At 39.6% G+C, this 12,292-nt stretch overlaps 1 protein-coding gene across 3 annotated transcripts in view; it reads right to left on the bottom strand.

Annotated features, from left to right (window-relative positions):
* Positions 1-12,292, bottom strand: part of SRGAP1 (SLIT-ROBO Rho GTPase activating protein 1) — a 145,099-nt gene that overhangs the window by 61,371 nt on the left and 71,436 nt on the right. For all 3 annotated transcript variants that reach the window (XM_040061513.2, XM_040061514.2, XM_040061515.2), the window contains exons 2-4: positions 11,755-11,950; positions 9,152-9,314; positions 767-829 (exon numbers count right to left, since the gene is read on the bottom strand). In XM_040061513.2, the coding sequence (XP_039917447.1) occupies positions 767-829; positions 9,152-9,314; positions 11,755-11,950 (422 nt within the window). The remainder of the gene's footprint in view (positions 1-766; positions 830-9,151; positions 9,315-11,754; positions 11,951-12,292) is intronic.

The raw sequence follows: 12,292 nt of genomic DNA, 5'->3' as shown, positions 1-12,292 counted from the left end.
TCACCAATTCCTCTTAATTCTACAGCTAGGTTTTTTACAAAGGGCAATTATTCCTTCTTTTCTTTTTCATAACATATCCCCTCAGAAAATAGCTGGGGAAATAGTATAAGGTGGACAAGACATTGTTTTGCAGTAACAAGTTGTGTAAATGGGTTTCCAACATGAAAATAGGTTCAGACCTAAGTTCCCTCAGATTTTCCTAGGGATTAGCAGGAGCTTGCCAGAATGTTCACAGTGGTTTTTTTCTTGACCTCTCTAAATGGCATGGAAAGTCTACAAAATCCTCTGTTTTTCTTTTCATTACTTACTTATCCCAGTAAGGGATGGGGAAGGGCACGTAAGTAACAATTAGACAGCACAGCACTGGATCTGCAAACACCTATGCTTTTTTACTGAGTGTAGTCCACAAGTCAAACTAAACAGATGGCAGCATAGACAAAAACAAGCTAGAAAAGAAAGAAGTTTGCTCTGGTAAGCTCTGAGTAGCAATGTCTCATTAATAAACAACAAAACTTATAATAAACTGGGTTACTAGAGTCTGTGAGGGAAAAAGGGTTGAAAGTAAAGAGTAATCCTGAAAGCATTAGCATCTGTATTTTAAACAAGTGAGTAGTCTTTTCAAAAATATAGTTTAAGCTTGTGTAAAAGACAAAAATAAGTAACTCCACTAGGAGTAACTTAGTCGATGAAACTCCACTTTACAGCTTACAGAAGTAGTCTGATATGGAATTTGTGCAAGATGAGCTAAATAAGTAACCGTACTTACTGTGTAAAGCTCGTTAAGTACTTTCATTAAGTCTTCATGAAGCTGAAATGAAATCTCTTTACTCTGTAATTAAAAAGAAAAAACATTAGAAAAGGGTATATAAAAACTGCACCACACATTTGTTTCTTAATATTTATACTCATTGTTCATCCTAGGCAGTGAATGCAATGTTGCTCACAAAAACCATTCTGAATTACAGTACACTAAGAAGTGTGATTCAGGGATGCAGAGGCAGATGGATAACATCTGGACAGAAGACTTCTAAAAAGAAACCCAGAAGTAATTTAAGATATTTTTCCCATAAAGCATCAGGAAATTAGGTGCCAGCAGAAAGGGTAAAGTTCAAGATTAATGTTTTTAATAGAACAAACTGTGTACTGTTTTATAATTCCTATGATATATACAAAACCTAAACCACGCAGAATATGATATTCTAGAGGGACATCCTGCCCAATTTTACATCTAGGATAGTCTTTGTTTCTCAGCACATGCAACAATCTAAATATTTATGCAAGAAATAATTGTGACTCCCCTTTGAAACAGATACCCAACTGCATAATATTCCACAGAGTGGGCTGCTGAACCAGCTTTGTTTAGCTTTTCTGGATTGTGACTTTACTTTCATTCTGACCCAGGAAAAAAAGAAATGCTTAGCAGTAGTTATTATCAAAGCAAGTATGTCAAAACAAGAGTATTTAATTGGAGTCTCACTGAAATATATTCCTTTGTTAGTTTTCCACAGCAGTTCAATCTGATGAAAATGGTGGCAACTGTGCAAGAGTTGAAGGCATTTGTATCACAGCCTTTGGAAAACAGCTACAGAATAGAGCTATAGGACTTGGCAAAAAGCCTGGCTACACTTCTGTGATGCTCAGCATTCTAACATCCATGTTGGAAATGGGAGATTTTTTTTTTTTCCGTGAATAAATTGATAATTAGTCTCACTTCTAAAAACTCCAACTGCCTGATAATGGCCTTAGCTATGAGAAGTACTTTGTATTTGTACAGAAGCCAAAGGAAAATCCTCAGGGACAACTCATCTCCAAAGCTGCTAACGCATACTTGGCCATCACTAAAACCTGAAGGAGTAACAGTTTCTGAATGAGAATTTGCAGCACAACGTCCAAGTATGAGGAGAAACCACATCACACATCGCACTCACTGTGTCTTCCTGAAGGATGGAACAGATAGATACAGTAGCTCCCACAAAAAATTTTGGGTGGTTTTTTTCCCTGCTCCTACTATCCTACTTTAACTCTGGGCAGTATTTTAAAGCACCTGTCATATCACTTATCAGTCTTCACTCCAATCCTTATATGCAAGATGGTTTTACACTGACAAGAAGCTAGGATTGTAATTTAAAAAAACCACTTCAGTGAAATTCTTGTATTCCCAAGGGCATTAGCTGTAGCAGCTAAGGCACAGTAAAACAGCTGCTATGAAGCTGAGGTACACAGAATTACTATGTAACTTTCCTTACTGCTTATACTTTTCAAAGACTGGTATTTTCATGAAATATGCATTAGTTCTGAAGTATCTAGAACACAAGGCTTACTACTTCCATTTCCTTGCAAATATCACATTATTTTCATCTAATAAGAAGGACAAATTTTTTTACTTATAACAGTACACAGAGCGTTTATGAAGAATTGGAAGAGGACTGCAGATCTGCAAGCTGCTGTGAGGAAATGCTGTAAAATCTTTAGCAAAACTTCTGAGTTGCTTTTCATTGCTTTACATTGGCACCCTGGCTTTCAAAGTCAGCAGCGCAGCTCTAACACAGCTTACACACCTCCTCAAAGCTCCAAGTGGAGGCCACCTGCTTGTTCTTGGATAGCTGCTTCTATAGTGCTGAACATGAGTGTTTTTTTAAATTACTTTAGCAGAAAGAAGGGCAAAACATACAAGTAAGATGTTTGACATTAAGATGAGAGCACACCCACGTGGGAGGAAACTCTAGATGAACTCCAGCTTCAAGCAATATATCCCTTTCAACTGTTGCTCACAGCCATCTGGAGGCTGATGAGAAGTCAAGCCCTAAATACAGCAACAGCAATTCTAAGGCAGGATGCCTTAACCTGGTAGTGCAAAAGTTTGTTTGAGAAGGTGAGACAGAAAATCCCAAACCAATTTTCTCTTTAGCCCTTGAGATTTTACTGTAAGCAAAACACATAGCAGCCAGTTCATTGAAGGATGCACCCTTCTTTTCTCTTCTTAATGCAGTCCCACCTTAATGAAAATAGACATCAGATGAGCTGAGGATTTGGTGAATGATCACTATTTCAGTAGGACCCATTTCTTCCCTTTTCTCCTTTCAAGCTCTGTCCAGCACTGAAACACAAGCAGCCCAGCCCTCAGGATTTACTGGGTAACATGCATATGTGATCTTTTCCAGGGCAACACAGTGATCAATGGTAAATTTCAAAGTGAATGGAAGAGACCACAATAGAAAAAGATGCTTTTGTAAAATGAAAATAGGCTTCAAAATGGAAAGCAAAAAGAGAAGGAGGGAGGTGGTCAGCAAAAAGAGTGAAAATTTGGAAGTGACAACCAAGCAATGCCACACAATCACAAAGCAGTCATCCTTCCACTGCTTCATCTGTCGACTCCAACTTGCAGAGGATGCCTGCAGTGATGGATAACATTTCAACTGATTTCAATTCTGATGAAACATTTTGTAGGAATTGTCCAAAAAAAAAAAAAAAAAAAAAATTTGGTTAAACTGAGAAGTATATAAGGGATTTATTTTTCAAGAACCAACACATTTTTCATTACCATTTAAGATCAAGAAATACTGACTTGAGTGGCAAGCAATATGGCTTTTAGTGTGTAAAATATGGCATGTTAGAGCACCAGTTAAGAAGCGAACCTGTTTTCAGTGGTTAATTGCTTTCCCATTTCTTGTTTATGCTACCTATTCCCTGCAGTAGGGTTCAGCATGTGTGAACGGTTGTGCTCCTCTAGGAGCCTGTCCTCAGGGTACCCAAACAACAGAATGTAACATGCAGCACACATTTTCCTGGAGCTGAGCTGATAGCTCTAATCGGGCTATAAAAACCTGATAAACAATCCCTGAAGGTGCTTATTTATTCACTGTGTCCCTGAGAAATGCACTAGTACCTATTAACCAAAAGAACGAAGAACATAATAAAAAATGTTAGAGCACATGCAAATTCCTGCTAAAAAGATTATATATATTACTAATCTGGTTCAAGGCATTATGAGACAGTAGTTTATTTTTTTCACCTGATAGCAGCATAAATCGTACCAATGCAACAGACAAGCAAATGTACCTAAACCCTCCTTTCAGTATGTGCTCAACCTTCAACATATCAGTGGTCCAACTGATGTGATGTTATCAAAATTTGTATTTCTGGATTAAAGTCTGAGAAACTTAATATTTTATTCCACATTAATATATTTTCATTGAAATCAGTTAAAATTTTCCCATCCACTTCTGTTAAAGCATAATCTGGCACTCCAGCTTTACTCTTGTTTAACTGAAATTTAAGGGTCAGTCCAGTTCTTTCTGGAACTCCTTAGTGTCTGTATTTAGCATACACAACACTACTCAGTTGCATCATTTAAGGAAAATATTCTGTGCCTATTGCTTTTAGATGAGTCTGCTGCTGGTCCCTGCGGGAAGTGAAGTGCAAAGCCTTCTTTTATGGAGGTTTCATGAGCTGCATGACACTAACATAGCCAACTCAGCAAAATTTTGTCCCACACTTGCCAGTCTATAGCAACAAACAGCTTTGCTATCCTTTTAAACATTTAAATGCTTAAGAAAATGATGCAAAAAAAATCTATGTGCCACAATCTGCATAACACCAAACAGATTCAGTAGGTAGTCATATTCCTTGTTAATAGCCAGATTAAGGAACTAAAATATTTATTGTGCTTGGTTTCTCCAGCATCTTTTACTGTAAACACTGGAAGATAAGTTCATCTTGGCTCATGTAGATTTCTGTCCAAGGAAAATACATGTTTATAAATTATAAATATACAAATCTGCTTAAGGATTTTGTGGGTATGTGTTTATACAGTTGATTATTACTACTGGGGTAACCAGAATCACTGCATGAAATATTCTGCATAATACTTTTCCCTTCTGCTTGACATTTCTCCTTATTACTTCATTATTTAATTGTCCCCATGAGGCCAGCTACCCCATCTGTTTGAAGAAATATGCAAGCATGCAAGGTTTGAACTCAGCTACTTTATTTTTGTAATTTTATGTGCAGCATGAAGGCCAGGCATCAACAGCAATCTTACTGCCTTTATATGCCAGAAACTTAAAAAGAGATTAGGTGCCTATCTGAAACTATGAGGCCTGACGTAATGTCTTCCAATAAATGCTACAGAATCTCTGTACTAGAGCCTATCTTTGTCCTGCATTTAGTACATTTAAAAAAATGCCAGTTCCTGATCCCTGGAAAAAAGGAATGACAAATAGCTCCTGGGAGAACGCAATTAATTAATATCAACACGTTAAGGAGGCCAGACTAGACAGCAAAGCTATGTACAGTCAGGTACAACACACCCTGTCCAAGCAGACCATGTAAGGTAGAGCCAGTAGGGATCATTTCCCTAAAACAATCCAAATGTCCAGGCAGATGTATAAATGCACACAAAAGGAAAAATCAGAATGATAAAGAACAGAGAGTGAGACAAGGACAAGGTACAAAGACTAAGGAGCACAGACACCCTCACCACTACATTTTACCAGATCATCATTGGCTATTGCACACACCTTTTACGGAACAAGTAGAAAAAGGGGTTGCTACAAACTTTTAGCTTGTGCTATATCCCACATAGGAGGGGCAACAAAACAATACTCCAGTGGTAAGCATGGCCGGGAAATGAAGAAATTATTTGATCTTTTCTTTACTACAATTCAAGCTGGAGTCAATCGTAAGATACAAATTCAAGCCACACTCCTCTTAGAAAATGTTGGACTCACTTCACAGAGAGTTTCATTTGAGAACCAACGTGCCCACCAGCAAGATGGAAAAAGTCAGTAATGTCTACCATTGAGAAGCAGAATAGGAAGTCTCATCCTCTTGAAAGGAGAAAGGGGGAGAAAAAAAGGAGGAGCAGAAAGAGTCAAGTTCAGAGTGATTACGGCTTTGCTGTTGTCTCCCCTTATCTCGCTTGTGGGCAATGGGGCAATCCACTCTGAGACACTTTCTGCAGCAGGAAGACTGCAGTTTCAGAGCAGCACAATGAAGATCTGTTCTGGTCATGGACTCGGTGTATGTACTTGCGAACAGCTGTAGTTTGTAGTCTGACCCGGATAGCTGCTATCTTCCCAGAGAGAGAGGTCTCGCTAGAGACAGCCTTTCCGGGGCTCTCAGGCAAGCTCTGGCCGCCAGACAGCCTCAGCAAGGTGCAGCCAGGGGCTGCAAGTGGTTCAGCTCTTTGCAGTGATTCCAGCTCTGCCTTGCGAGGTTATCCCAGGCCGACTCAGGGACAGAGAGACAGAAGCACCGTGTAGCAGTTCCACAGGATAGCTTTTATTATCCTGCGAAGGGTGGCCAGGGCCGGCAGCTCTCTGCTGAGCAGGGTGGAGTATTTATGGGGGAAAGCAGGGGTTGTACCAAAGGGGAAGAACCAATGGGTTTGGGAAGGTATGTCAAAGCATTATGGGCGCCTTGTTCTGACCTGAGAGAGAACTGCTTCATCTAGGTCCTCTCTCCCGGGGAGGGGTTGAGATGAGCTTATCACATTCCATTCAAGGGACATCCCTCCAGGGCAAGGGCCTGGGACGCTCATCCACCTCCACCTGTACTTACTCTCCAGACTTGGAAATGGAGTGAAGTACCCTGCTGCTGCAAGACTGATGGAGAATTATAACAAGGTAAAAGCAGTAACTTGTAACACCTTTAGATTGATAAGCTGTAAAATAACTAAAAGATCTAATAACTGAATATAGAGAAGCTTGACTATCTGGTATTTGTAAATTACAGAACCATAGATTTGCAGACATTACATGCTCTTTTGTGCAATACTGTGAGAGCGAACAGAATACAGACATTTCCTGCTTTTGACCGTAGACTGCAGTAATATACTAAGCATGCACTCATTAGTCTATTTTTAAAATCTTCTTATTACTGCTTTTCTTGTTATTTATATTTATTACTTAGAGAGACAGTACATATTTCACAGAACAGTATGATCAAATTCCAGAGTAGAAGTATTTGCAGGAGATAGTTTGTCTCCACTTTAATCCAAAATCTGTGAACAGTGAAGAAATTCCATATGCTTTTATAGGGATATGACACCTACTGAGACTGATTATACTTTTCTCTGACTTTAAAAAGTAATCTGCAGAACCACAGAAATTGACAGAAATTGCTTAAATATGCTATTTGATGTTTAAAAATCTCCAACAAAATTAATGCCATTTTCTTCAGGAAGAATACAATTTTGATGGAGGACATTGTTGGCTGTTATCTTTCTCACTCTGAGCGCACCTTCTCTTTGCCCCTATGATGTCTTTCCTGCAAAGAGAACTGTAGCACAGGATGTGTTTTGCATCTGATCTTTTTGTTGCCCAGTAAACATCCATTATGCAGTTCTGTGAGTACCTTAAGTTACACTGCTCATTCACATCTAACACAAATTATCACAGGATCATGGAAGGGTTTGGGCGGGAAGAGCTTCATCATCAGTTCTGCCCCTGGGAACTCACAGCAAACAAATCACCAGTACTCTGCAGCAAGCACCACAGTAAGAACTGTGCACACTGGGGCTCGGTGGAAATACCAGCCTTCTGCAACAAGTACTGAGCCTGAAAGAGTATCTTAAAAATGTCTGCTCAGAATTGATAGTGGTGAACAAGCACTGCCACGTTCAGTCCACGTGCCCATGAAGCTCACTTATACCATGCTGAGGTGCTGCATGTCTTCCTGCCACCCTTCCCCAAACATTAGGGGTCTGGCTCAGATCCCTGCACACAGCCTTTGCTTAGCTCACTCTGTCCACACTCCATCTCAGCTAAAAGCTGTTTGACATGACACCCTCACGCTGAGTGTCAGCTAGCAAACCCCGATGAAAGGTAAGAAAGGGCTGCTGAGGATCTGGGCTCTACTAGTGTGAGCTTTAGCAGGTTATGCATGGCAGGACCACCTCAATTTCCCTGTTCTTCCTTCCCCTTTAGAAAATCCAAGTTAGGAATAAAAAAGCAAGAGCAGCTGCTTGTTCTTCTTCCAGAAGCTATGCTAGAAAGAGAAAAATTTACCATGCACGTGCATGGGTAAAACACAGAGGACAGAGACAAGTTTATCAGGGAGATGGGACAATGTGCCTTCTGTTAATACACTTAAAATATCCACTTATTTTTCTCCTTTTGAGAGAGAAGCTGCAGCAATCTCCATTAATAAATTATGAGTGAATATAAAAGGACACACACTTCACGAAAAACTTCAACAATACACCATTTTACAGTTCACCTGGACAGAAGGGAAGGAAAAGCAAAATTTCCAGCTCAAAGAACTCTAGTGCTATCTGGAATTACGGTCGGTTTTATGTGAAACCAGTTCCCTTTTTGAAAACATTAACTTGGGTACCATTGCTATCATTTTGTCATACATTTTACATCTTTTAACCTTTACTCTTCTTGAACCCTTTTGTATGCTAATTGTCTACCAGCATCTCACTGTGACTAACAAATATGCATTTATAATCCATTTTTCTTTTGGAACATTTTAACAACAATGACTGCAAACACATTATGCAGATCTTGAGCTAAGGTTACCTAGAGTGCTTGCTTAGCACATGAGGGATTTACACATTGCATGAGTTACAAAAATACGTAACAGTCATGGACAAGAACAAACACGTAGGGAGACAACACTTCAAGGATCTAACAGAAATACTTATGTTATCAAAAGTGTATGTTCATATTTAATATTAGGAAGAAAAGGAGACAGGAGAACTGCAGCTTATGCTACCAACTTTATGTCAAGGGACTACAAAGCAAGCTCTTTTTTTATCTTCAATCCCTTTCATTCACAATGAAATTCTTTTTCACAAATAATTCATTAATACAGCATTACTATTTTGGGAGTCCTAAGAGAAAACTTGTTTCCTTTCTGCATGGGTAGACAAATGTGCTTTTTAGAGGAGGACAGGCTTTTCCCCCTGCTTTTTGGATATTTGTGATTCAGCTCTTAAGGTCACCAGCATATACAGCAGGATCCCAGGCATTTCAGCACTAAGTATTTGCTTCAAGAGAACAGTCATGAAGAATTTATATGTATGCTAAAACAGATTTTATGCTGTGTGTGCCGAATCTTCTCCTCACATGCTATCTATTAAGACACTTTTGCCTCCCTCATGCATCTTATAAGCCCAGATGGAGGACTGCAGGAGAGGCATTACCTTCTTGAACATTCTGGTGGAGTCTTCACTTATCTGCATGAACCGCATGATCACATTGTTCAGGTAGATCTCACTCAATGTTGCATGGTCTTTGCTTTCCCTTCTCACTTGGTTCAGGAGTAAGTACCAGCAATTCACTGGTGACAACAGGTTCTGGTCTTTCCTGAGGAAGGACATACACACATGTATAATGTCTAGAAATGAAATGGTTGTCTTATTAACTGAAACGTCTCACTGACATTTACAGTCACAACTTGCTACGTAAAAACAGCTGCTTCTGAACAATCTATCCTTTCTTGGAATAACTCAGGTTAGGCAAGCCTCAGATGACTTTTAAGACGCATTCAAGTCTCATGAGGCATGGATACTCCGCAAGCCACCTGAAAGTGTAAAAAAACCTTGCCACAAAGCTTAGAAATGGAATGTGCATGTAAATGTTCAAAATCAATAAAGGCCATTCCTGGAAGAGTAACAGTAATTAATTTTTGACATTAGAAATAAACAAGCACTGGAAGCACAACCCAAATCCTTCATGAGAAAATCGCAGGTGTAGCTGTTTCACTGCATTGGATTTGCATAACTGATGAAGTAGAAGAAAATGTCTCAAGCATCCATATTCTGTGAGCAATGCTCATAAATCCACAGCATTCATAAATACACTGCTACTGCTAGTCCTAGATGAGTCAATTACAAGATAAAGAACAGGACTGGACTGTTTTCAGTGATGCAGCTCTGAATTCCCATTACAGACTTTTGCAATGTAGGCCCACTCCCAGCTTTAATGTAGCAAAAAGTGAAATCAAGGATGACTTTTCATTTTTTTTCACACAAGGCAAAATAAAAATACATGTAGTTCAGCAACTATTTCATAGACAACAAAAACTTACTTATAAAATTTGTCTTATGATTTTATTGACATTTTAGTATAAAGTTTGCCTTTCAATTAACTGGTCCAGAAACCCGCTGCTCTATTTTTTTCTCTTTTACAGCGATTCTCCTTTAGTTAAAAGGATGACGATACAACACGCAGAACTGGTGATGAATTGAGGGAGAAACTCCTCCAACTCTTGGCAAACTCTTCTAATAATTAGCTATTCTCATTGTTAGAAATATGGCCTTTAATTCCCATCCAATTGTCTACTTTTAGCTCTCACCCTCAGAATCTAAGTAACAAGGAATGATTAACAGACAAAAGTATTTTCCTAATCATCAGTGCTTTGCTTTGCAATGAATTGGGAGTTAAGAAAACTTCCTCCATTTGTTTCAGACAGACATCTTAACAGTGTTACTTCCCAGCAAGGGGTTTTATCAGCCAGGTCAGACAACATGAGCGCTCCTGAAGGGCTATCCCGATATTACTTGGTCCTCACTGCTTCTGCATGTCCCTAAGCTGAATCCACACCTTCCTGATTCTTCTGGGAGCAATGGTGGAAACAGCTTAGGGGACCAAGAACAAAAGCCACTTTTGCTGTAAGCTCTTCTCAAAGCAGAGAACTGCAAGAACAAAGCTAAAGGCAGAATTCAAGTTATAACCCGCCCTGCACAGCTGCCAGTCTGGATTTAACATGTTTAAGAACAAGGAAAAAAGTTTGTACACACAAGAAAAAAAAGATTTTGCCACAAGCAGAATAAAAGCCAGGGCTGTCTCTGAAGTGGTGACATATGCACAAATTAGTTATTTCAGAGAATCACTGAGTCACTAAAACAAATTTTAAGAAATATATATTAATGTAATCTTTGAACTGTGCAAGCTGTATTTGATTAACCTTTCCTTTGCTAGATGTATTTGGAAAAGACTTTTGTCCTGAAACAACAATTCTATCTGTGTGTATCTAGCACAGCACTGAGTGAACAGCGGGAAAATTATTTTTTACAAAACACAAAATACTGTTTGAAATCCCTAAACATTATCGGGCCAGACATGCACATTCATTAATCAGCTCAAGTCAGGAAAATAACCACATGAGACTGTGTCAGCAAGTGATGTACATGAAGCATTTCAGAAAACATACTGTACACGTTATGCCAGATACTACCTGACCACTTGTTTTGCACAAAAAAATACTATGCCATTAAAGGGATACATTAAATTGTAAACAATGCACAACATTCACAACATCTTTATTCCCAGGAATCAGAGGGGTGAAGATGCAGCAAAGTTCACATGTAACAACAAATCAAAATAGCTTTTTTTCTGAATGTCTTTTTTGGCCAAAATTGCCTTTTTTGTTGTTGTTGTAATGTTGACCTTCATGCAGATACTTCAAAATCCTATCAAATCCACCAGAAATAAGCACACAGATTTTCAAGCTTCTGGGGCTCTGCATCTCTTCTAGACACTGGCTGTATTTTGGGTGGTTTAGGTTAGGGATGGTAGGCTAGGGATAATATTTGTGTAACTTAACTTTTAAGAAACTGAAACTACTCGTCAGAAGACATGAGTAACTGCATAGAGCCACATCAACACTAGCAGTTAGGCACTCATCTACCTTCAACTGCAATGAGAACCGCTACGCTGCTAAGCAGGGGTGGAAATTTTAAATAGGTCTTTGAACCAGCAACAGGTACAACATGGGGGCAATGGGCAAGCAGATTTCTCTTACTTGTACTGCTGATGATCCTTTGTACTTCTTGTTTTTGCCATGAACCTCTCTGCCAGTTTTTCCAGGTTTCGGGAATACTCCATCTCTATTTCCGACTTCTTGCGGAAGAAATCCTGCAGATCCTGAAGAAGCTGCACTCTCATTTCAGTCTGCTGCTCCAGGCATTTCTGTTGCTCAACGAGTTGAGCTCGTATCTCTAATGAGAGAAACACATATCCACTCAGGTCAGTGAAAGCAAATGAACTGAGCGTCACCAACCAAAATTACAAACACTCCAGCGTACTTCAGCCTCACAGCTGCACCAGCCGGAGCTGGACTTCAGGTCCCGTGGTAGGACACGGCAGGGGCAGCTCTCACTTCTGCCACCACAGGCTTAATGCCCAGCATCCTCCCACCTGCTGTCTGTCCCACAAACAGCTGTGGCAGGGGCTCAGGTGAGCCTTGACCACCTTCTTTCATCCTCCTTCTGGCCTCTGGCACCAGCACAACATGCAGCTCAGAGCGATCTCCTTGCAGAAGGTGGTGCTGCCCTGAAGAA

This window comes from Hirundo rustica, chromosome 4 (assembly GCF_015227805.2).
Source record: "Hirundo rustica isolate bHirRus1 chromosome 4, bHirRus1.pri.v3, whole genome shotgun sequence".
NCBI lineage: Eukaryota > Metazoa > Chordata > Aves > Passeriformes > Hirundinidae > Hirundo > Hirundo rustica.
Note: the sequence above shows the minus strand (reverse complement) of the source record. Positions and strands in the feature narration are given on the sequence as shown.